Here is a 26,115-nt window from a genome sequence, read left to right on the forward strand (position 1 = left end):
AGGCTGGCTACCACAGTCATGTATTGGTTATTTTGAAAATACTGGCTTACTTTACAACTCTTAAAATGTTAATGAATGTAATCGAATTACAAATAAAAATTGCATTTGAAATCAACATTTATCTCCAAGTCTAGACATACTGGGAAGCTGTCAAGATCACTATATAAGGAGTACAATTTTGTCATTAGTACAGTGTCAAGTTTTTTTTTTTTTTTGAAACAGTTTCTTTTCTAAGAAAAGTTGTGTGTGTGTGGTTTGTATGGCATAGCACAACTATGGAGGACAGATGACAACTCTCATCCACTCATTGGGTTCTACGGATGGAACTCATGTCATCAGGGTCAGCAGCAAGCATCTTTACCTGCTGAGCCATCTCACAAGTTCCTTGCTTTGCTCATTTCAAGAAAAGGTCAAATATCCAAGTATGAATTATCAGTTTGTCAGTGGTCCAAAAAAAAAAATGTGTTCCACAAAAAAGTGGAACTTCAATTTATAATAGTCTTGAGGAATTGGTTTTATTCTTATTGATGTGTATGTGCAGGCCCTTGCAAAGGCCAGAACACGGTGTTGGATCCCCTATGGCTGTAGTTACAAGGAGGCTGTGAGTCACCAGATGTTGGTGTTGGGAACTGAACTTGGGTCCTCTGTAACAGCAGGAGCCAGTGTTCTTAACTGCTGAACTATCTTGCCCAGCCTTATAAGTCTTAAAACACTTTTGAGAGACACCACGCTACACAAGCAGCAAACTACTTGGTACAGTGGAAAAACAAATGCCATCGTTCAGAAATATCCTTGATGAAGCAGTGACAATTGGCTTATTAAAGTGAGCTTGAAAGTTGGCATCTCGACAGGTAACACAGGCCTCATCTCAAAAGAAAATTGCACTATAGAGTTGCACTGTAGGGGTGTGATAGAGGACTACATCACTACTATTACAGTTGGGCATCATTACCTTAACCCAGAATTTCTATCACCATGGCATTTTAACATCGGCTCAATGTTCACTGTTGTGAAAAATGACAACATGTAAGAGTTTTGGCGATGAAGGGTCTCTAATCCATATAGGCTAAGAAACACTGGTTTGCATTCATGGCTTTTTTTTTTTTAAATAAGATATTTACTTTTTGAGTGTTCTGCTGCATACTAGCATGAAGGCTGGAAGTGGGGGACAGATACCTGTAACTGGAGTGACAGATAAGTTTGAGCCTCTTTGTTGAGTGAACCCTCTGCAAGAGCAGCAAGCCTCTCCAACCTTGCATCAGTGGTTTTGGTACCAGTGTGGGGGTATTTTGGAGAGAAACAATTTGGTGGTCCTATTGTTGACTGTGGTATGGGGATTGGCTACTCAATGGCATCTCAGCGTCCTACAATGTTTCTCCCAACAAATAACTAACCAGTAAGAAATGGAAAGTGCATTTGAGGTTGAAAAAGGGTTATCTCCAAAAATGTTTCTTCCTTTGCGTAGCATAGCTATATGGATAAAAACTTAACGATTTTCAATTTCCTCAATATATAACAGTGTTAACATTTGCCTACTAATTGTAAGAAATGGCCCGGTGCTACTTTCAGGCTGTGTTGAAGATTCTCACGGGAAGCCTGCATTTCAGCCTTGGCCCTCCTCATCAGCTAAAGTCTTAGTTTCCTATTGCTGGGATAAAACAACACGACCAAAGTCTACTTGAGGAGGAAATGGTTTATTTCAGCTTATAGTTTCACATCATAGAAGGAAGACTGAAGGAGGTTGGGGCAGGAACTTGGAGGTAGGAAGGCAGAGCTCTTGGTGGAGGTGGAAGGCTAGCTTACTGATTTGCTCCTCACACTTGCTCCGTTTACCTCCTAATGCCGACCGGAACCCACTTGCCCAGAGGTGGTACCACTTATAATGGGTTGGGCCCTCCCACATCAGTCCTTACTCATGACAATACCCCGATTTACCTAGACGCCAATCTTATGGAGGCATTTTCTCAAGAAAGAAGATTCCCTCTTTTAGCTATGTTTAGGTTTGTGCCTGAAAGACCCCCGAAGAGGTACTTTCGTAGAAGGAGACCCGCACCCAGGAATCAGCGAGACCACGAGCTTGGATGCAAAACCGCAAGAGGCTTTATTGGAGATACGGGTATCCGAGCCATCTGGACGCGGAGGGAGGGGGAATTGAGTCTGTTGTACCAGACACCAGACCTTGAGAATATGCTGATCTGGAATGGCTCTGTGTCTCATTTGAACCATCCAATAGAAATGATTCTGTATTTCGCCTCATTTGAAAGACTCTATGTTTCACCTCATTTGAATAACTCTGTACTTTGCCTCATTTGAATAACCCTGTATAGCGCCTCATATACATTGACCAATGGGAATAGCTCTGTACAATGCCTCATTAGAATTATCCAATAGAATCCCTGCCCCTAGCTTGCGCCTTTTTCCCTATATAAGGACCCCTTTCCCTTGGGGTACCCGTATCTCCAATAAAGCCTCTTGCGGTTTTGCATCCAAGCTCGTGGTCTCGCTGATTCCTGGGTGCGGGTCCCCTTCTACGAAAGTACCTCTTTGGGGGTCTTTCATTCCCCCTCCCTCCGCGTCCAGATGGCTGACCTTGGGGGCGGAGACCTTGGGACAGAGTGTTTCTCATCGGGCGGGGGCTCAGGGGCAGGGCTCCAGGCCGGCTCACTTGGTGTTTGTTCTCGTGCCGGCCCACCTGGTGCTCACCCTCGGGCTGGGCGTGCGGCGGGTGGCGGGGGAAGTGGAAGCCGCCGACAGGAGGAAGAGGAGACAAACTTGAGAAAGAAAGGGCTAAGGGGCAGGGGTCTTTCATGCCAAGTTGACAAACATAAATTAGCACAGGTCCCCTTGAACTTATTTTCAGCTCAGTTTTTTCCTTTTTTTTTTTTTTTTTTCCTGCGTTTTACTTTCCCTCACCGGCTAGGTTAGGCTGTAATCCCTTTTACCTGATGACTGTGCTTATGGCAAAGCACAGCTGCCTGGATTTGAGCCTCCTATCCGGAGTCCGCCACTCCCAGCTGCTGCTAGAGGGCGTTGTTTCGGGCTGATAGCCCTACTACAAATCCCATAGTACCTTGGGCGCCGCAGTGACTTCTGGGACCAATGGCCTCGTAGAAGGGTCTGGCGGATAAGAAAGCCCTCTTTTTCTTTCTTTCTTTTTTTTTTTTCTATCCACTTTTTTGGACTGTTGGAACGTCCCCGGATGACTTCATGAGTTTTCAATAGAGAAATAAAAAGCACAGACAGGCAAGGCCAGTTAGGAGCCCGACGGGATCATTTCCGCTTCCTGTGGCAAAGGGCAAGTGGAATGTAAACACGGGACCACGGAGTGGCTTTCAGGTAACTGGCTGCGGGTGGGCGGTAGAAGGCAGAGGAGAGGCAAGCAAGGCCAGAGGGTTCTGCGTGCGGGATTGGGGGGCGAGGGTGGCCCGGTGAGGTCCACGGAGCCCGCAGGTTCGCCGCTGTCCCGGGCGCGAGGCACGGTGGCGGGGCTCGGTATGCGGGCCCGGCGGCCTGAGGAGTGTGGCGGTCAGCTCGTTTTTATTGTCGGCCTAGGAAGGGGAGATGGATTCTCCTTTGGTAGCATTTTGAGGTCAGTCGTGACTCTTAATTCTTCACCTTCGAATACGTCTCTCCTGCTCGGAGGGATGCCGTCGTGATTCTTTACGTCCAGCCGGTGTTTTTCCATCCCGGTGCTGCAGCCTCTCACGCAGTCAGTAGAAGAGGACGTTTACTCCGTCGCAAGCACCTGCCAGCTTGTGGCTGGCTGGGTCAAGTGTCAAGTCTTGCGATTGCTGTGGGGGAGCATTGTAAATCAACTTAGAACACAGGTGTCATTGTTTAGAATTTTAATCCCGCTCGTCAGTTCTGTAGAATATGTTGACGTTAACACCAGGCACGAATTAACACGAAACCTGCACAGTTGTGATGTACTTGTTTGGTTTCTTATCCTGGTGAAAACTGTCCAAGGCCAGATCTACCAAAAACCCCTTCTGTAAGGGGGTTTGTGTAAACACAACCTTAGGGGTCCAAAAAGCTCGTAGTTTAAGATGAAAACAGTTTAGTCGAGATAGATGTAACTGGCATGTTATACAATTCCCTCATATAGATTGCATGACTCAGTAGCCCTTATTGCTATCTATCTATCTATCTATCTATCTATCTATGTATATATATATGAGGGTCTCATTCTTTTCATTCTCATCCCATTCCTAATTTCTCCTAACAGATTTGACCAGTGATTTAAAGTGAAATTACTTTCAGTAAACACACCAGCTTTCTTTAAATATTAATACATCTATTACACTGCGTGGTGCCCCACACTGGTAATGTAGAAACTAAGTTCCATTTGGGAATTTGAGAACAGAAAACACAATCATCATTCTCATTACCTTTAGGGACAGTCATAAATACAAGAGCATCACCACCATCACCACCACTCCTTTTATATCTCAGTATCCTTTGAAGACATTCCAAGCATCCATTTTCCCAGGCTGTCTTCACTGTGTCCCTATGGATTTGTGATCCATAGTAACCATACTTACTTTTTTCTTTCTTTCTTCCTTTCTTCCTTTCTTCCTTTCTTTCTTTCTTTCTTTCTTTCTTTCTTTCTTTCTTTCTTTCTTTCTTTCCCATTTCCTGGTCTCCCCCTGGGAGATATAAAGTGATTTTTCAGACAGAGGAAATACATTTCCCCATATTACAATGAGGCCAAGGAGGAAGCTTCCATTGTCCTAATTCCCTAGTGCATTTTATACTCCATAATATACCCAGGATTTCCCACAATTCACTGCTCTGTGGAAAGCATGCGGTTTACCTGCATCAGCCTACGTGCTTGGTGGTTGCAGTGTTTCTTGTTCAGTAACAGGCTGTGACCCATGATATTCTCAATTCTGATCAGAACTTAGCCACCCTCAATTTTTTTCTCTTCCTGTTGTTACTTACATTTCACTTCAGTCATGGGCATCAGTAATGAATATTGCTAGAAACTTACTGTTGTCTTCCTTCCTCCCTTTCTTAATGCCTATTGTTTGGTAATTTCAAAAAGACCTGAGTTCATTGGTTTTTTCCTTGTCTCCTTAGGGTTACAATTACTCTAAGAATAGATACACTCTTATACACACCTGAATTATACAGCATGTAAGACACACAATGGACAAGATAGTTATACACAATTAAAAACATTATGTTTATTTATCTTTTTGTTTTGTTTTGTTTTTGTTTTTCGAGACAGGGTTTCTCTGTGGCTTTGGAGGCTGTTCTGGAACTAGCTATTGCAGACCAGGCTGGTCTCGAACTCAGAGATCTGCCTGCCTCTGCCCCCCCCCCAACCCCCAGTGCTGGGATTAAAGACATAGGGCACCATGCCTGCTTGGATTTTCCTGTATCTTAAAGCCCATCTGTGTAGCTAGTGAATTACTGGATTTATTAGTTATCACTAAGTACTGTTGAAAACATCCAGTATTCACTTTTATTCTATCAGCTACCCTTTCTTTTCCTTAACATTTGAATATCACGGTAGATTTACAAAGCCATTCAAAACAATTTTTTTTTTTTTTTTTACTTACTCAGTAGCTCTGTTGAGTCAATTCATGTTTAAATCTTTGGAAACTGTTCTATAGCCAGGTGTAGTGGCACACATTTGTATTTTTAGCACATGGAGAGCTGATCTAGGAAGATCATGAGTTTGAGTCCAGTCTGAGTTCTAGGACAGCTGTATTCTATAGTGATTCCTGTTTCAAAATCAAAACAAACAGTGCTCAAAGCCTAAAAGAAATTAAGGAAAACTTCGATATATATTGGGGGGGGGCAACAGTGAATCTTCTATGCTTATCTTTCAACTTTACCAGTTACCAATTCAGAGTGATCTTACTTTACCCACTCCATGGCATTTCTCACCATTGATGACTTTGAAATAATTCCTAGGTATCATAATTTCATAAGAAATACTTTGCTCATAGTTCCTCCCTCACACCAGATTTCTTTGTGTAGCCCTTTGTGTAGTCCAGCCCACTAGCTTTGTCATGTGGGTGCTGGAAATTTATACCTGGGTCCCCTGGAATAGCAACCAGTGCTCTTAACCTTTGAGCTATCTCTCCAACTCTCAATGTCTTGTGTTTTCTTTTCCTTTTTTCTTTCTTTTTCTTTTCTTCTTCTTTTTCTTCTTCTTTTTTTTTTTCTTTAGTTAGGAGTAACTAGGCTCAGTTTTGTCTCTTCAGTGCTTAACCTAAAGGTTGCTGCCCTACTTTCTCCCTTTCCCATTATCCATTTCTTGAAGAAACAGCTTTGGTTTTCTTCAGTTTCTGCTTCCCACTACTACATCTGTTGTATTACTAAACATGCACACTCTATCATGTGTTTTGTATAAATTCACAGAGGCCTGTTGGAATGCAGGGTTAGTCTGCAAGAGCACACACATCCATTAGGCAATGAGGTTAACAGTAGTGTCCAGATGTCATCTTAGAAATTTTATGGTTCTTGATGATTCTTCCCTTGATCCATAAATGGATGTTCACATGGCTGTAGTCTCTGTCTGTCAGTCTGTACTCAGCTGTTGATCAGAATACTTTCATAACATTTTAAAGCAGCTCCTGAAATTTTCCAGAATGGCTTCCTTTGGGTGGAAGAGGAAGATTGGTGAGAAGGTATCTAAGGCCACGTCGCAGCAGTTTGAAGCTGAAGCTGCTGATGAGAAGGATGCAGCTGAGAATGAGGATGGAAGCTGGGTTCACGCCAGCAAACGGAGGAAGGAAACCCTCCAGGAAGGCTGCAAACAGAAGAGTAAACAGCTGAAGGATGAAGGCGCTAGTCTGGCTGAAAAGAAAAGGTACGGTTTTTGATTTTTGTTTTTACAGTGGAGGACAGTTTGCTTTTTCTGGTTCATAATTCCTAATGGAACAAAGAACTATTGTCTTAGATGGGTTTCTATTGCTGTGACGAAATACCACAACCAAAAGCAACTTGTGAAGAAAAGGGTTTATTTTTTCTTACTCTTCCAGTAACACACCCATCATTGAGGGAGGTCAGGGCAGGAACTCCAGGCAGGAACTTGGAGGCAGGAGCTGAAGCAGACTCCCTGGAGGACTGCTGCTTACTATCTTGCTCCTCATGGCTTGCCCAGCCTTCTTTCTTATACCATCCAGGACCATCAGTCTAGGGGTGGTACCACCCATAGTGATCTGGGCCCTCCCATATCAAACATCAATCAAGAAAATGTCACAGGCTTGCCCACAGGTCAGTGTGGTGGGGGCATTTTCTCAATTGAGATTCCCTCTTCCAAAATGATTCTTGCTTGTGTCAAGTTGACATGAAACTAGTCAGCCCAGTTGTACATTTAATAGATTCATGTTTTTTTTTTGGGGGGGGTTGAGACAGGGTTTCTCTGTGGCTTTAGAGCCTATCCTGGAACTAGCTCTTGTAGACCAGGCTGGTCTCGAACTCACATAGTTCTTCCTGCCTCTGCCTCCCGAGTACTGGTATTAAAGGCGTGTGCCACCAACGCCCGGCTTAGAATCATGTTTTAAATATCTGATTTAATTTTTAAAAAGAGATGGTTTAGAGACACCTGCAAAATTCTAATTTTCAAGGAAAACGAGTTTTTAATAGCCACATTAAGGTACAGATACTGCTTTTTGTCCCCGTTTGTTCTGTCTAAGGGAGTGTTAGTGAAGTGTAATACAGTGTGCAGCTCAGTAGGAAAAAAAATTACTTAATTATCCTTTTACTTTTTAATTTGCTTCTTTTTGGAGACAGAGTCAGTGATAGAATTTTATTTTAAGGTGTGTGACTTTTGTTTATGCTGCATTTGTTTAACTCTGTGAAGCTGTGATTCTTGCCTGTCTAAGACACCTGATGGTCTAATTAAGAGCTCAACCGCCAATATTGAGGCAGGAGCAAGGATAGGCAGGGCTGGCAGGCAGAGAGAATAAATAGAAGGAGAAACGGGAAGAGAGAGAAGGAGCAAGAGAACAAGGAGAGGCGGATGTCAGGGGCCATCCACCCAGCCAGTAATGGAGTAAGAAGGAAAGTACGATATACAGAAGTAAGAAAGATAAAAGCCCAGAGGGAAAAGGTAGACAGGTTAAATTAAGGTATGAAAAGCTGTTTAGAAACAAGTCAAGCTAAAGCCAGGCACTCTTAACTAAGAATAAGCCTCTGTGAGGGATTTACTTGGGAGATGGGTAGTGGGTCTCTCAAAAAGCCAAAAGAACAGTCTGGCTCTACACTCAAACAGACAAACATGCCTGCATGTACATGCATACACACACGTGTCCACCTCTCCTCTCTGTGTCTGGCTCGAGCCTGTTGCAGGTCTTAAGCATGCAGTCATAATTTCCGTGACTTGGTATGTGCAGCTACTCTGGTGTGTTCAGAAGATACGGTTTCTTGTTGTGTTCAGAAGATGCTGTTTCCTGTAGTCATCTACATATCTTAGACACTTCCTACTCTTTTCTGAAGTGATCTTTGTGGGGAGGAGGTGAGGTGAAGGAATGCTTTGATTTTTCTTCCTTTTTTTTTTTTTTTTTTTTTCTTGAGCTGGTAAAAAAAAAAATGATTATAAGGAAATTTTTTTTTTTCTTTTGGTTTTTTGAGACAGAGTTTCTCTGTGGCTTTGGAGGCTATCCTGGAACTAGCTCTTGTAGATCAGGCTGGTCTGGAACTCACAGAGATCCGCCTGTCTCTGCCTCTTGAGTGCTGGGATTAAAGATGTACGCCATCACCGCCTGACCTATAAGGTACTTTTTGCTGGTTATTTTTATAATAAATGAATCAGTTGAGCAAGTAATATACTAGTTTCTAGATCTGCTCTTAGTTTTGATTCTTGGGGAATCTTTTTCTATATTTTAATAGAAGATAAAAATTGTGCATAAACTATGTTAGCATCTCAAATTACTAGGAACAAAGAGGTAGAAATAAATAGCAATCTACATCAAATAACTATTAATTTTTTTGCGACAAGGCCTCACTATATCTGTATCTGTATCTATATCTATGTCTATGCCTATGTCTATGTCTATATTATATAGCTTTAACCAGCCTATAAAGTGATATGTAGACAGGCCTGATCTCAAATTCATAGAGATCCACTGCCGCTGCCTCCCAAGTGCTGGATTAAAAGTATGTGCCACCATGCCTGGCTTTTTATTTTTGAGATAGGGTTGCACACTAGCCAGGATGATCTCAAACTCGGGTAAGTTCTCCTGTTTCAGTCTGCTGACTGAGTGCTGGAAATACAGGCATGAGCCATTGTGCTGACTAATACCCGTCAAGATCTTAACAGCATAATACTAGGTTGTGAATTATTATTTATGATGCTTTAGGGTACAAGGAGTTTTCTCTTGCTGAACTTTGCAGATTGACCATTATGTGTCTTAGAAGAAAACCAATTTTAAGTTTTTCACATTTATGAAATTATTTTTAGAGCATCTATTAGAACATCTTTAGAAATTCCAGTAAATGCCTGCTAAAGTTCATTAATACTGTTGTGTTGCCTTTCTCGATGCTACACTGGTGATTACTGTCAGGACTTCAGTAGGATTTTCTGAGGTACTAACATTAAAGATTAAAAAAAAATAGCATGTTTTCTGCCTGCATTTCAGAGCATTGAGTCACATCACTAAAATCAGCGAGGCTGGATGCTTGGTTTTGTATGGAGAACCCTTTAGGATCATGAATGTTTTGCTCTTTTTTTCTGTTTAGTATTTGTTTCAGAATAATTTATACACAGCTTTGGAAAATAAAAGAATTAAGGGAAATCTAGTGGAATTAACTAATTTGGCTATTCAAAGCCAAACAAAGAAGTTTAAAAATGCCTAAAGTAATGTAAGGAGTAGCAGTGAAATTTAAATTAAAAACAACAACACTACCCAGCATCTCCTTATCAAATCAACTTTATTGTTTTCACTGCCTTTAGCCACACTGGCCTTGCATTTTTTTGTAGACATAATTCCATGTGTGTGTATGTATGTATGTACATGCATATATATGTGTGTATGTGTGTGTGTGTGTGACTGTGCATGCATGTTTGTCTGTGAGTGTGAGCCAAACTGGATTAACAAAGCATTTATGACTGAGCTGTCTCCCTAGCCTCTTGCCACCATAGTTCTTCTGGAAATGTGTGAGGAGTTCTTTTCTCCCCTTTCTGGTGTGTTTTCCTGCCTTCCAGGTTTCTGCCCATGTGTTGTTCACAGCTCCTGCCTGGTAGGCAGTCTGCTGTGTTTGCCTTTTTTGTATTTCTAATGTTTTGAACTTAGTTTACATGCTTTGTATGTCCTTGTGATTTTCTCTTGTTTTTTAAATTCTTCATATTTTCTCACTGAGTTTTGTTGAGCATGTAGAGTTATCTGAATATATTAATATGGTCATATTCAAATAGGTTACTGTCATCTCTCCTGGAGATGCTATGTTGCCTCTAAATAAATGTGTAATGGATATTCTGAATCAGAATTTTATGTTACTGGTTTATAGCATATAGTGCTAAGCTTTTTAGAAGTTAGTTTCTCTAAATACTTATTTGTAGACTTATTTCCAACTAGGATTTGCCTTCCTAAGGTAAAGGTATAGCTCCCAACATTTTAAAATTGGTATATAGTTTCAACCACTAGATGGTGATATTTGCATAGCTAAGTGGCTAATTTTTCTTTGTTATTGTGGCATGGGTATAAATACTTATGTGAAGGCCAAGTGTAATTACAATTTACTTTGAACATTATTTTGGAAAGTATAATGACTAAAGTGAATCTGAGTATGTTTTCACCATGGGATGTGAAGCCTCCAATCCCAAGCAGTGATTAAGCTTCACATCTGTAGAAAAAAGTAGATGCAGTTATTTGAGTGTGCTTATTTCCTCAATCTCATGTTCTCCAAATGTATTGTTATCTGTAGAGTATTTCCTTACTCTGTTATAATGAATACCAAATTCTCATGAAAGATCCACTCTTCCGCTTATGCACTTGAATTCATCGCTTCTCGCCTTCACAGGAACATTTCCCTAAATATCTCCCAGTGTCTTTGTGCCAGCTGTTACTCCCTCTTATCCATTCTCTAACTTATGGGCATGCTTTAGAATGAGGCATATTTGACTCCATATGTTCTATGAGTTCTTGGCTCACTTTTGCTACAAACTCATTTTCCTGTTGTATTATCCTTTTGACCATTCAGATTCTGTTCCCATTAATCTACTGAAACAGTCATACATACATACATACATACATGCATACATACATACATATAACTGTCATACAGACTGAGCAGGTTATATTTAGAAATATATATATGTGTATGCATGTACATGTATGCATATAACAAAAATTAATGACAAAAAGAGGCCATGAACTTGAAAGAGAGCAAGGAGGGGGGTATATGGAAGGGTTTGGAGGGGAGCAAAAGAAGGGAGAAATGATGCTCATATATTATAATCTCCAGAATAAAAGAACAAAATGTTATCAGTGTTCCTAAGCTCATGATGGCCTCGGATTCTCTATGTAGTGAGGGCTGGCCTTGAACTCTTGATTCTTTCGCTGTCACATCTTGAGTCCTGGGATTATAGGCATGTGCCATGATGCCTGATTATTGCTTTCTTTCCTTGTGTAGTTTCCTTCATTTAGTTTCTGAATGCTAACAGTTATTAAATACATGCATCAGTGTTTTCCTCCTGTCTGAACCCTAGCTGTTTAAGTCTCTGTGTACCTACTTGGATAAGCAAAATGTATTAAACTTAACAAAACAGAACATCTGAGTTATTACCCAAATATCTGCTGCTTTCCCATATAGGTGAAAGGCACTGCCATTTTCCCCAGTTACTTAAGCCCCTACTATGAGTCAGCTCTACTGGCTTACTCACCCTTGTAAAGCTGTTCTGCCTCACTTGCCTGTAAGTAACTGCTTGCCTGATAGCTCACTCTGTTCCTGTAGCCATGCATTTCTGGCTGCTACTACATAGACCAGTGGTCCTCCATTTGTAATGTTGAAAGGCCATCACCCCTTGACAGTGACCAGATGAGACTGACCTGGTGAAGTTCTGGAGAGAGTGGTGGGAATTAAGACTGTGTGGAACAGGCGTTGATTTGATATGGGAAACAGCTTGTAGATTAACCCCCAACCCCAATACATGGATTGCTTCCAAGGCACAGTGATTTCATACGTTTCTTTAAAGAAGTTTCTCAAGAGAGTGGTCATTATTTGTAGAGCTATTGGCAGCTTCCCATAGGCCTTCCATTTATTCTACTTCTTTCCTTTTATCCCCTGCTCCATCTTGCTTATCTGAGATCCCAGTTAAGTTAGCCAGCAAGCTTTGACCTTGGGCACCAGATGGCCGTCATTCCAGATTTCTTCCTTTCCTTCACTCCTAATGCTAATCCCAAGTTGAGTTTCCTGTACCATGTATGCTCTTTTATCTACTTTCAGTTTTCACTTCAGTTATCCTGATCTATTTGGTAGTTATTTTGTCCCTGAATTTCTTAATAAACTTGTATTGATCTCCTTATGTACAATTTTATAACCTGATAGTTTGTTCCTCTCCCTTGATTTTGACATCTTTTAGAAGAGTGAACTATGACAATGTTGATAAAGCCTATGGATTCTCCATCATACCTATATTAAACAACACTTCTAACCATAGGGGTTTTCTGTGACCCTGGCTGAAGCCTATGAATTCTTCATTACAAGTACATTAAATCACCAACCACTTCTAGCCATAGCTTGTTAGGTTTTTCTGTGACCATGGCTTGTCCTACTTCTCTAATATCACATTGCTTCTCCTTATACTATAACCATACTGGTTTGACTTTCCATCTTCTGAACATGGAGTGCTTAGTCCTGCCTTGGACTCTTGCCTTAGCCTGGAATGGAGTTTCTCCATATTTTCAAATGGTTGTCCTCTCTTGTCATTTCAGGTCTCAGCTCATATGCATTCCTAAGAAGAATCTCCTGTTCATCCATTGTCACATTGTGAGAAGACACTTGATTATTTCCTTTCCCATCCTTCTTTAAGTCATTTAAAAATCAAATTTACATTTGAACCTTTCTCTCCATTTCCCCTACCCCCATATGGTATTTTAAAAAGTTCCAGAATAGTAGAAACTTGTTGAATGCATCATTCTTAGTATCTAGAATGCTACCTTGCCCAAAGAAAGTAATCTATAAATATTTATCAAATATGCCATTAACTAAATAGCTTATTAGATTTGAGCAGTAGTAAATTGGAAATGTCATTGAGAGCAAAGTAACTAAGCACTGTGACGTTTCCATCTGGTGAGTGTGCATGCTATCTAACTTACTTGGCTTGGTCACCAGCTGTTCTTTGCTTCATTGTAGGGCATTATCTCACCCTGCCCTGTTCACTTTGCTTCCTTCCTTGTGCTAGTTTAGTTCCATGCTGTTAAGACTTCGTTTAAACTGGCTGAATCAGAATTTGGTCATTTATTAACCACAGTGACTTTAAACTAAGTTTTTATCTTTTAGTATTTCCTATCCAACAGCTGCAACAGGGCTGTGTCTTTTCAGTCTGTTCCAGACTGAAGTTGAATTAGGAGATAGGCTACAGGAGTTGGGAGAGACCACTGATTGACTTAATAAGTGCCAAGTTTCCTATGATTCCCAAATGGAGGAACTAAGTGGTGCCACTGTTTATCTGTAGGGCAAGGAAATGAACCAGAGTGGGAGAAGAGAGTGAGAGGGAGCCCAGAGATGTGTATGGAGTGAATGGCTCTTCATTGCTTGCTTCACTTTAGCCACTGGGAGCTAGCTAATATTTTTATACTTAGGCAAGAAAGGCCTCAGCTGGAAGCATTAATTGTATTTCAAAACAAAAGTTCTGGGTGAAGAGAAGACATGCTTTTCTTTTTGCTTTGCCTTTTGTATTCCATATAAATCTGTGGGAGGTGTGTTTGCACATGTGCATGTCTCTATGTGCACGCCTGCATGCATGTCTGCCTAATGCAGAGAGTAAGTAGGAGTTGTGGTTAGTATTCTCTTGAATTTCTTAATTTATCTTGCTCTTTGTGTATGGACAGCTTTCTTGGATGGTAAGCCATCTTCTCGTCAGTAGAGTCAGTTGACACAGTAAGATTTAATCCCCTCTAACTGTATAATTTCAGAAGGTGATACCTGCTGAAACTCTGAGCAGTTTAGGGTAGTTTATCTTAAGGCATATATGTACATTTCCTGTGCCTCGTAGGACCATCCTGGATATCTTTGAGTCTGAGCACCATCTCTGATCCCATTTCCTGTCTCCTATATGCAACTCCCATCTGCACCTTAAGTCCACCTACTTACTAAATGTATTTTATTATTTTAAACAATATTTTATATTTATTTTTGAAATTCACATATTACACAATGTATCATATCCATCCACTACTTCCACCCTCCTGCCCTCCCTATTCATTCCACTCCCTTGCACTAAAATGTATTTTAACTGCAGAGTCAGTCCTTGCTAGTGCATAAGCACAGAGGGGCAAAAGCAGTGAGCCTTCTGAGAAGTATATTTTCATATGGCAAGTTGATTATTATCTTTTAGCAATGACCCAAATAATACCACTTCAGAAAGGCCTTTTCTAACTACTAAGACAATGTGAGTGGATTTCCCCTGTTACTTTTGGGTTTTTGAGACAGGGTTTCCCTGTGTAGCTTTATAGATCAGGCTGGCCTGGAACTCACAGAGATCCGCCTGCCTCTGCCTCCTAAGTGCTGGGATTAAAGGCGTGCGCTACCACCACCCAGCTTCCTGTTACTTTTATTCTCCTAATTCTCAACATTTTCTTTACAGCAGTCATATTTATTCCATTACTCAATTGATGTCTGTTTTTGTATTAGAGTGTAAGCTCTGTGAAAGTAGACATTTCATTTCCTTCTTCATTGCTGTATGCCCAGACTGTGGCCTTGTGTGGGGCCTCATCAGTCTGCTTTGATGACTGTCTTAGCAGGATTCATCATACTTTTCTAGAAATAGGGAAATCTGAAAATTGATTTGATCAGAAGTTAGAGAAGTAATGTGTTTGGCAGAAAGGTGACTGAGATTTGAACACATGCTGAGTTTGTTTAACTAGTCAGTTAGTAATATGTAGGCTATGGGCAAGGGCATCTTGTGATATATTGGAATTAGAGGAAAAAAAACCTAGGACATTCATAGTATGGTTATTTGGGAAAAGAAAAGTCCAGGCAGAGGGAACAACAAAAATGCCCTGCAACAGACATGTTCAAGTTCTTGGAAATAGGATCAGTGCTTGTCAGCATTCCCTTGGGAGCAGCTGGGCCTCCTCATGTCTCACATCCTGGTGGGAAAGGACAAAGGTAGTAGACAGGAAGCAGGGCTGTCTACCCTGGTTTAGGTCAGCCCCTAGTCATCTGTTTCCCACCCTCTTAAAGGTGCCACAACTTTTCCAAACAGTGCCGCCATCCAGACTGACCAAGTGTTCATACATACACTTTTAAGGGACATGCCCCATTCAAAGCACAACATACTAGAAGTCGTCTGCATATTATTTTGGGTACATTTCACCCATCTCTTAAGCTTGCCGTATATGTGTAGTTATGAACAAAAATAGATAATTGTCCTTTCATTACCAAAAGCAATTTGGGGAGAAAACGGTTTATTTGGCTTACCCTTCCATATCACTGTTCATCATTGAAGGAATTCAGGGCAAGAACTTAAACAAGACAGGAACCTGGAGGCAGGAGCTGATCAGAGGCCATGCAGGAGCACTGCTTACTAGCTTGCTCAGCCTGCTTTCTTACAGAACCCAGGACCACCAGTCCAGAAGTGGCCTCTCCCACAATGGCCTGGGCTCTCCCCCAACAACCACTAATAAATGCTCTACTGGGTTACCTACCTACAATCTGATCTTATGGAGGCATTTCTTCAATTAAAGTTTCCTCCTCTTCGATGAATTTCGATGTACCAAACTATCGTCTCTACCAGGTAGATTTCTATAGGAAAACCTAGGCATGGAACTGGATTGCAAGCATTTAACACAAATCATTTAGAGTACATATCCCATCAGTGAAGTTAATTAAAAAAGAAAGATATTTGGTAGTGATTTCTTAACCCACAAGTCTTTTAAAATATATTTTATTACTATTATTAATTATGTGTTTATACATGCTATGGTGTGTGTTTAGGTCAGAGGACAAGTTTGTAGAGTTAGTTTTCTTTTTTTATCATTATATGGGATACAGAGATTGAACTCCATCTTGCTAGCCTGGGCTCCAAAATCTTAGAAAGAGATTTGTAAAATCTCTGATTTATATTTTTGTCCTTTTCTCTTTTGTTGTTGTTTTTCCTTTCATTTCTTTAATTTGCCTAGGCTTTTATAATAGTATTATCAATTTCTAAATAGAAAATTTTCATAGTAATTATTTTCAAGTTTAAGATGTACTCTCAAAGATTTAGTTAAAATATGATATTAATGTAACTTTAACAATTGCAGATACCAGGAGGCAATTCAAAAGTGGGATGAAGCACTGCAGCTGACCCCAGATGATGCCACCCTTTATGAGATGAAATCACAGGTAACAGTTATAAGGAATTTGATTTTTACTGTGAATATGCTGTGTTTATTCACTGAGCTGTGATGAACAAATAATGTTTGCTCTCATTTCTCTTTTCCAATACAACTTATTTTTAAAAATTTAGCATATTATTTTGGAGCCGGGTGGTGGTGGTGCACACATTTAATCCCAGCATTCGGGAGGCCCAGGCAGGTGGATCGCTGTGAGTTTGAGACCAGCCTGGTCTAAAGAGCTAGTTCCAGGACAGCCTCCAGAGCCACAGAGAAACCCTGTCTTGAAACCCCTCTCAAAAAATTTTATCATATTATTTAAAACATTTTGTGTATAAAATTAGAAATTCATTTGCTTTTGCAATGAAGTGAAGTGTTACTTGAACCTAGCTCTGAGAAGATAGAACATATGGATAAAATTACTAGTACATTTTTTAAATAGATGAAAAGTTTCTACTTATAAATTGTCTACCAATAGCTCATTTTTCTTCAAAATGAGGATGCATTGTTTTTTGGAATATATATATATGGTATGGGTCTATTTCTCCAGCATCCCAGAGCTGCTCCTAGTGGAGCATGTACTAATCACTCAGTGAAGATGCTAGAGGAAACCCAGACCTAAGGCTGACCAATTGAAGAGAAAGAGGTTGAAACTGCCTGTCTTTCTTTCTTTCTTTCTTTCTTTCTTTCTTTCTTTCTTTCTTTCTTTCTTTCTTTCTTTCTTGTTTTTCGAGATAGGGTTTCTCTGTGTAGCTTTGGAGCCTATCCTGGCACTCGCTCAGGAGACCAGGCTGGCCTTGAACTCACAGAGATCCACCTGCCTCTGCCTCCCGAGTGCTGGGATTAAAGGCGTGCGCCACCAACGCCCAGGTGAAACTGCCTTTCATGTACAAATTGCCCAGTTAATGTCACTTGATTATCAATAATTTCTACTTAAAGAGATTGTTTTTTGGGGGGTCATTTCAAATTTATCAGAAGCTTTGGATAAATCAGATGTGAGAGCATAACAGATCCCAGTAAACAAGACTGTGGGAAGGAGTTGCTTATCAATTCTTTAAACAGGATCAAACTCTCACTACTGTGGATATTGGAATTAGAATGACTGGTGTTAACTTGATCAACAGCTTTGTTACTGTTGCCAAGCTTGGTACTAAAGCCTTTGTGGGGGCTTTGTAGGCTTGTGCAGATACTTTTGTGATTGGCCAGTTTTGTGTTGGGTTTTTACTGTATGTTTCATTGCTGAGAAAGTGACTGATCATCAAGCATAAGAACATTGAGCAGCATGTCTGGGAATCTTTTTTTTTTATTTTTAATTTTTTACATTCTAATCCCAGTTTCCCCTCCCTCCTTTCCTCCTCCACTCCTTCCTTCCTCCCATCTCCTCCACGGAGAGGGTAAGGCCTTCCCTGGGAAGTCTACTAAGTCTGCCCCATCATCTAATTGAGGGAGGATCAAATGCCTGGGAATCTTTAGCAGAGTGATCAGTCATAGTAAAGACTGCCGAAGGGGACCTATGTGCTGTGCAGCAAAGGCTAGTCTATCTGTGAAAGACCAAACTGAGAACTCGGAGGACAAGATAATAAATGACATTATGAAGAAGCATTCTCAGTTTTAGATAACCCATTGCTCTCTTTGTGGTCTCATGAGGCCAACCCAACAGTAACTAGGTAAGGCTTATGGATGGAAATGGAGTTCCCAACTCACATCTGCCTAAGAAACAAATACAGACGAGATGGAAAGAAACGGCAGAGATCTGAGCAAAAGGTTGGGAAGAAGTGACTTATTACCAGTTAAGAAACTAGCATTTGTGTTAAATATGCATTTCTAATAGTGTAGACACGGTGTATAGAAAGCCTCTGCGCACCTGAATCAGTTATCTGGGGAATGCTAAATGTCTCAGATAGCCGGGTGTGGTAGAGCATGCTGTAATCCCAGCACTCAGGGAGACTAAGGCAAGGAGGGTCAGGATTTCAGGACAGCTTAAGCTCCATAGGGCAAGTCTCAAAATTAAAACACCAAAGCAGCCTCTAAAGTAGCATTAATTATAGTTTTTGACAAATAATTATTGCTGTATATTAGCAAGTATTTTTCACATAATACTCTGAAACGAAAGGCACATGCTTTAATGGCTTCGATTTATTTTATTGAGGAAGAACCCAAGTAAACTAGGCCTACTGAAATGGGTTCTGTAAGGCCCTTTATCAGAATCCTTCACGCTCAGGGTTAGAATGTGTGCAGAGTAAGAGGAGATCCATGGCAACTATAGGAAGAATTTAATTTAGAACCTAGGAATGGTGTTGTGTCAAGAATGCTCCATAGTGTTCATGGATTCAAAAATTAGAAATGAAGCTCAGCTGTTTCCCATGGGCATTCAGTTCTCCAGTTCTGTGAATGTTCTGGTTTGCCTGGCTTAAAAAGCTCAGTTGTGAGGCCTCCAGGATGTTTAATTTTCATAACAGGTGAACGTGCACTTGGGACTAGATGACTGGTTGAACAAGTTTATCTATGTAGTTTAACAGCAAGGCTTGAGTGTTTCCTAAAAATTACACTGTAGATAGAGTAACTGTAAGTGAAAGCTGGATTTCAGATAGCATTGAACTGCTGTGGCTGGATCACAACCACTTGGGTTTGATCAGATGGACATAAAGATACTTTATATTTTCATTTATTTGGGGAGTGAAAGAAGGTCTAGAATTTCTGATACTGAATATAAAGTGGGGGATAAAATCCATGGAAATGCTGTGTGCCAGATTTAAATATATTTTGTAAAGGAAAATCATTGTTTGTATATGATCATTTATCAATAGTTTGCTAGTTTATATTATATATGTTCATGGCAGGTTTTGTTTCTTCTTTTTGGCACATAGGTCCTGATGTCTCTTCATGAAATGTTTCCAGCAGTACATGCAGCAGAAATGGCTGTTAAGCGTAACCCACACTCATGGGAGTCTTGGCAAACTTTAGGTCGTGCTCAGCTTGGATTAGGAGAGATAGTCCTGGTAAAGAAATTTGATTGCTATAATGCTCATGTTTAGTTATATTTTGATTTTTAAAATAAGTTTCTTCCAGGTGCATGTTGTATATTGAGCACATGCCTTACTGCCTCATCTTGTTTTCCTGTAATCTCTCCACCCTCTTTTTTTTTTTTTCTCCATTACCCCACCCTGTTAGTCCACATTCTTCCACTAGGCAAATTTACTTTTATTTTCATTTAATTTATACATAGATGACTTTATGTGGCTGTATAAAATCTAGGAACAATAGGTGAGAGAAAATATATGTTTGTTTTTCTGAGACTGACTTAATGTCCATAATATGACTATCTCTAGTCACATTATTTTTCCTATAACAATATAACTTCACTCTTTATAGCTTAAAAAATGCATTATATATATATACACACCACATTTTCCTTGCTTTGTTGTTGGACATCTGGGTTTTTTCCTACTTAGCTGTTGTGAATAGTATTGTATAAATATCAGTGTGTAAGTATCTCTGTGATATGTCTATTTGGTGTCCTTTGAATAAATATCCACAAGTGCTATAGCTGGATAAAAGGATAGATCAATTTCTAGTTTGTTTTTTCCTCTTCTATGCTTTTTATGAAAGAATCACACTGAGTTTTGACTTGTATTCTCTGATAGCTAATGAGGCTGAACATTTTTTCATTTTTATTGGCCATTTGTATTTTCATCTTTTTCTATTTTGACATTTTAAAAGTTAAAATGTGATTACATCATTTTCTTTTTCTGTCTCCAACCCCTCCTATATCCCTCCACTTGCTCCTCAAATTCATGGCCTCTTCTTTGTTATTGTATCTCTCTCTCTCTCTCTCTCTCTCTCTCTCTCTCTCTCTCTCTCTCTCTCTCTCTGTGTGTGTGTGTGTGTGTTATATGTAAATTCAGAAGTATATGAATATAACCTGCTCAGGCTATTTAGTGTTAATTGCACAATGTGATTTCAGGACTGATGAATTGGTATGCAATAGCCAGTTAGGATGTTCATCCCTGGGGATGACTATTTCTCTCACTTTCAGGATTCCTTATCTGCCTATAGTTCTTTTTCTAGTGGTGGGGCCCTGTGAAATTGAACCCTTCCATGTTACCATGCCTGTTGGTGGTGACTTGGTCTTGCTTAAGTATCCATATTGTTGAGGTATAATAAGCGAAGCTTTTCTGTCCTTTCTAGGAAATACAGTCTCACAGCAGATTTTCTAGTCCTATTGCCCTCTAGTCTTTTGTCCCTCTCTTCCTTGATGGCCCCTGGGCCTTAGTTTCAGAAGTGTGGCTATATTGGGGGCTGGGAACCTCATGATCAGTTGTTTCATGCATTTTGACCAGTTGTGGTTTTCTGTAATGGTCTCTATCTGTTGCAAAGAGAAGTTTCTTTAATGAATGATAAGAATTACGCTTATCTGTGGGTATAAGAATAAGTATTTAAAGTAAGTTATAAATTGCGTTGATATATTAAAGTAGTAGTAGAAGGTTCTCCTCTAAGATTTATGACCTCATTAGCTTCAGGAAGTTGGCTAGGTCCCCAGTACATCATTTCCTTCCCATTGAACCAGCTTTAAATCCTATTAGATAGCTATTGGTTACCTCCAAGATATGAGTACCACTATTATACCCTTAGGGATATTTTGGCATGCTGGTTCTTGTGTTTCAGAGGCATCACAGCTAGATAGGACTTTTGGTTGTTTCCCTTCTTTGGCAACTATTTAGTACCTTGCAGTGCTAAAAACTTATTCTCAGAGAGGTGACTTTTGAGTCAGATCTAGCTCAGATCTTCTGGTCCTGTATCTGAAGTATATGATTTCTTTAGCAATAGGGACTTAACATTCCACCTTTGTGAGGCAACCAAAGGCAACGTCAATAGTCTATAATGTTTTGGGACTGTCTTGGACTACCCTGACCATCCCTTGAAAAAGGGTTTCTTGTGTCTGGTACTGGAGTTTTCTTACAGTCTGTGGCCCTTGCAGGGAGCCTGGGTGGTATAACATTGTTTAAAGCATATATGGATACAAATATACTATATGCCTTATCTATAATTTTAGGTACATGGTAATTCCTCAAGGACATTCCTTCAAATATCCTCCATGCTTTTCTCCCGTCTTCCCCTCCTGCCCCCTCCCTTTACCTTATTTCCCCCTTCATATCAATATATCATCCTGTTATTCCCCTCTCTGGAAAATACTTACAGGAACTACAGATATCTAGTGGAATGGGAGAGTGAAAAAAGCAGGAGGACAAGCATGAAGCAGAAAGGGAAAGGCTTGTTAGGAGAATGCTGGTTTAGGGTAACGGGATAAAAGAGTAAGAACATTGAAGAAAATGGCTTAGCAAGAAAAAAACTGTAAAGGAATGAGATTACTGAGAAATAGCTAAGATTTATTGGAGAAGTTGGAAAGGAGAGTAGGAAAATGAGTAGGAGCTCTTTATGAACAGTGGTTCACTCATGTGACCCTTAGCTACCAGTGCTGAAATTAGCTTGGGCCTGCCTTTTCAGATGTGGCATACGACATTATCACCTTTTGGGTTGTTTTGTGTGATACATACTGCCTCCCTAAAAAGTCTTAGAACCCGATGCTTCGCAATTTTCTCAGTCTCAGTTAGTTAGTGGTTTTAAAACTGTAATAATTGTTGCACTAGATATTTTATTTGCATAATTTGGCATTTTTTCATCCAGGTACTACTATTTTGTGTACAGTAACTTTGTAACACATTTTGGAAATCCCCAGGGAATGAGATGGTTCTGGCTTTGTCCTTCTCAAAATTGATTTGGCGAGGTGTTTTGTAGTCCCATGTGAATTTCAGAATTTTATTTTCTGTTTCTATTAAAATGCTATTGGGATATTGATAGGTGTTTGTTGGTGGTCATTTCTTTCCCATCCACCAATTCCCAAATAACCACACAGAGGCCTCTATATTTATAATAAATAATAATAAATGCTCATCTGATAACTCAGGCTTGTTTCTAGCTAATTCTTACATTTTAAATTAACCCGTATTTCTTATCTACCCCCTGTCATGTGGCTCATGGCTTGCTACCCCATTTTCTACACATCTTCCTTCTTCTGCATCTCCTGGCATCTCGTCTGACTCTATCCTTCTTCATCCCCAAATCCTTAGTTTGGTTATCCTGCCTATACTTCCTGCCTGGCTACTGGACAGTCAGGCTTTTATTAAACTAATTCAAATAGCAAATCTTTACAGTATATAAAGGGAGTATTCCACAGCAGGTATTGAATTGAAGCTGTTGTTTTGCTGTAGGAATATAAGCATTTTACTGGCATTAAGTTTTCCAGCCCATGAGCATGAGATGTCCATTTTTTTTGTGTCTTTAATGTCCTTCAGCCATGTTTTGTGGGCCTCAGGGTGCAAGCCTTTCACCCCTTAGTAATTGCTGCTCTATGCGAGTTCATCCTCTCAGTTTTCTGTCCCATAGTTTTCAGTTTGTAGAGGCATAATCTAGCTTTGTATGTGATTTCATACATGCATCTTTTGGGAGTTTGTTCATTAGTCTTCATAGATCTTTGGGTTTGTTTGTTTGTTTTTTGACTGAGATTCACTATTTTGTCCAGGCTAGTCTTGCCCTCCTTAGTGCAAGTCATCCTTCTGCTTCAGCTTCCTGAGTAAGCTAGGACTCAGACACCTGCCCCTGTGACTGGCAGTTCTGACAGGCATATTGTGGAGTGTTTAGGGTTTTCTGTATGTAAGATTATGTCATCTCTAAATGAGGGTAATTTTACTTCTCCCTTCCCATTTGGATGATTTATATATTTTTCTTTCCTAATTCTCTGGCTAGAATTGACAGTTCAGTCATGGATATAAATGGGAAGAGCATACTCATTTGTTATCTTAATACCAAATGATCAGCCCTGAAAACATATATGCAAGTAACATTATACAGACTGAGCAGGTTATATTTAGGAATATATGCATATATATATCCATATAATAACAACTAATGTAAAAAGAGGCCTTGAATTTGAAAGACAGTAAGGAGAAGCATATGAGAACATTTGAAGGGAGGACAGGGAAGAGAGAAATTATGTTATTATGTCATAATCTCTAAAAAAAAAAAAAAAAAAAAAAAAGAAATGGGAAGACCTGGCCTTATTCTGATTTTGCAGGAAATCGCCCAGCTTTTCACTGTTGAGTGTAATGTTGGTTTTGGGTGTTCTATTGTATGGCTTTTATTTCCATGTGTTTCCAAATTGTTGACTTCTTAATCACTAAAAAGAAACTGAATTTCATCAAATGACTTTTCTTCACCCATTGGGTGATTTTTATCTTTTATTATGTGGTTTATTATACCAATTGCCGGTGTTGAACTGTGTGATTGTCATCTGAGGGATAAATCTTATGTGGCCATAGTGTTTCTTTTAAGATGTTCAAACCCTAGTACCAGTATCCCTAATTTAATGGCTTTTAGTCCATTGGCATTTTCTATCTTTCCCCCTTATACCTGTATATTTTTTTTCTCTACCATAATTATCTAGACAGATGGCCTATTTTTGTGTTAAAATTAATTCTAGTATATGCTAGAATAGACATGTGTGACTGCATGTATACCCACACTTACTTGTATGTATGTAATTGTAACATGGTAACTTTTAGAAATAAGACAAATGAAAATATCTTTCCCCCCAGGCAATTCGGAGTTTTCAAGTAGCCCTCCACATATATCCAATGAACCCTGAAATATGGAAGGAAGACCTTTCTTGGGCAAGAAAGCTACAGGAACAGCAGAAAGTAGCACAGAGGATTGAAAAAAAAGAAATTCCACCAGAAGGAACAGACATCTCACCAGAGTCAATCCCTGACTATGACTTTGAAAGCGATGAGATTGTTGCTGTGTGTGCAGCTGTTGCAGAAAAACAGAAGTCAGTGTCTGCAAATAAAACAATGGTTATTGTGTCAGCTTCTGGAACTGTGGAGATAGTAAATGAGAAGGAAGAGGGCTCTTCTACCCCAGATGGCTCTGTCTTTATCAAAGCCCGATGAAGCATACACAATGAAAAGGTGTTTGAATCTAGTTTTTTTTTGTTGTTGTTGCTACTTAATGCTTACATAACATACAGATATCTGCTCTGGCGGAGGAGGGCAACACTTCTGTTTTTAAACTGAGTTTTTCAGATGAAGCATATAAAAATCAAGTAGTGGAATTACTCTTTAGTGATTGGACTGTGCTTCTATAAGCAATTTATATTTAAGGTGAGCATCTTAAGTGATGTGTTTTGACTGATGAGCATTTAATTTGACTGTTGTCAAATTTACATTTAAAGATACAATTTGGAAAGTGTGTTCTTGAACAGTGATTAACTTTTGACAGGCAGTGTTATTACAATATAGACTTGCAGACTTTTGTTTTATGATAAAGAAAGTATGTGATTTCTTCCTCTCCTAGAAATCTGATGTTGTCTCTTCCGTTTTTCTTGCTTCACTAGTGTAAGTTTATATATTTGTGACATTCATCTTGATTTAAAGTTATCAATTGGTTATATTTGAAATATTTGAAAGTTTGCCTACAAATGCATGCAAACGTGTATATCCTGAACATTTCTTTGATTTTTTTTGTTCTAATCTGTGCTTCCGTTATGACTTTAAAGTTAAGAAGTGGTAACTGTGTTCTTCAGTGTTTGCTGCCTATGAATACTGATGTGTCAGAATGATGTTTCATTCCATTGTCATCTTTATCACCTCATTCGTATGTAAAATTGAATGGTATTTGCAGATTGTCAGTAAATTCTACTCTTACATTATCCTGGTCAAAACAGTTTCTTTCCTTTTTGCTTTTCATGGGGGAGGGTGTACCTAGAGCCCCCCAGCATACTACACTAGCGCCCTGCTGCTGAGCTAAATCCTCCTATTTATCTTTTTGTTATTTTTGAAAGTATGAAGAACCCAGAAAACTTATTCCCCTTTTGGTTTTTGGTTTTGAGAGAGAAGGTCTTACTTTTAACTTAGGCTGGCCTCAAGTCTGTCTTCCTGCCTCCGTGTCTGAGACTGCTGGGAATAAAGGTATGAGCTACTGCAGCTGGCAGATACTTCTTGCTTGTAACTTTGCAGTGAACAATTTATAAATGTCTTTCTAAAGAGCTTTTTTGGAACTATTCAGTGAAATGAAAAAATAGTTGCAATTTCAAATGAGTATAAAATATCTCTCTTTAAAAGTAAAAAGGCAGAGGTATTAGAGTGTCAGTATATGACTGACAGCCAAGGAACTGGAATGTGATTAGTGGTGTAATACTGCTAGTGAGCACATATGGCAAGAAGCAAATGCCTGTAATCCCAGCACTGTCAGGTGAAGGCTGGAGAGTGGTAAGTTCAAGGCCATCCTGGACAACTCATAGCAAGCCCTTGCCTCAAAACAAAACAAACAGTAGACCATAAAACAGCAAAAGAAAGAAATTTATTAAAAATCCTCATCCACAGTCTCAAACCAATACTGTTATTGCTGTGAATTACTGTTTTTATTGTATATACTGTAGTACAAACATACACAACTGTCAGGTGCTGTTCTGTCTGATACTCAGGAAGTTATTATTGATGTAATTTTTTCCATTAGAGATGAAAGTTATTTATGTTGTGTTATGCAATCTTAGCAAAAACCGTTG

The 26,115-nt window shown here is 39.6% G+C and overlaps 1 protein-coding gene across 5 annotated transcripts; it reads left to right on the forward strand.

The window, feature by feature from the left end:
* Positions 1–3,174: 3,174 nt before the first annotated feature.
* Positions 3,175–25,260, forward strand: Ttc33 (tetratricopeptide repeat domain 33). 5 transcript variants are annotated; one of them, XM_027401365.2, is made up of 5 exons: positions 3,175–3,336; positions 6,582–6,823; positions 16,425–16,506; positions 19,364–19,495; positions 24,149–25,260. In XM_027401365.2, the coding sequence occupies exons 2-5, from the start codon at positions 6,603–6,605 to the stop codon at positions 24,500–24,502; spliced, it is 789 nt and encodes a 262-aa protein (XP_027257166.1). In that variant the 5' UTR covers positions 3,175–3,336; positions 6,582–6,602; the 3' UTR covers positions 24,503–25,260. The 5 variants fall into 5 exon arrangements, with proteins under 5 accessions (XP_027257166.1, XP_027257167.1, XP_027257165.1 ...); XM_027401366.2 differs by having other exon boundaries at positions 6,585–6,823; XM_027401364.2 differs by having other exon boundaries at positions 6,602–6,823.
* The last annotated feature ends 855 nt before the right edge of the window (positions 25,261–26,115 follow it).

The sequence above is a fragment of the Cricetulus griseus genome, chromosome 2 (assembly GCF_003668045.3).
Source record: "Cricetulus griseus strain 17A/GY chromosome 2, alternate assembly CriGri-PICRH-1.0, whole genome shotgun sequence".
In the NCBI taxonomy this organism is placed as follows: domain Eukaryota; kingdom Metazoa; phylum Chordata; class Mammalia; order Rodentia; family Cricetidae; genus Cricetulus; species Cricetulus griseus.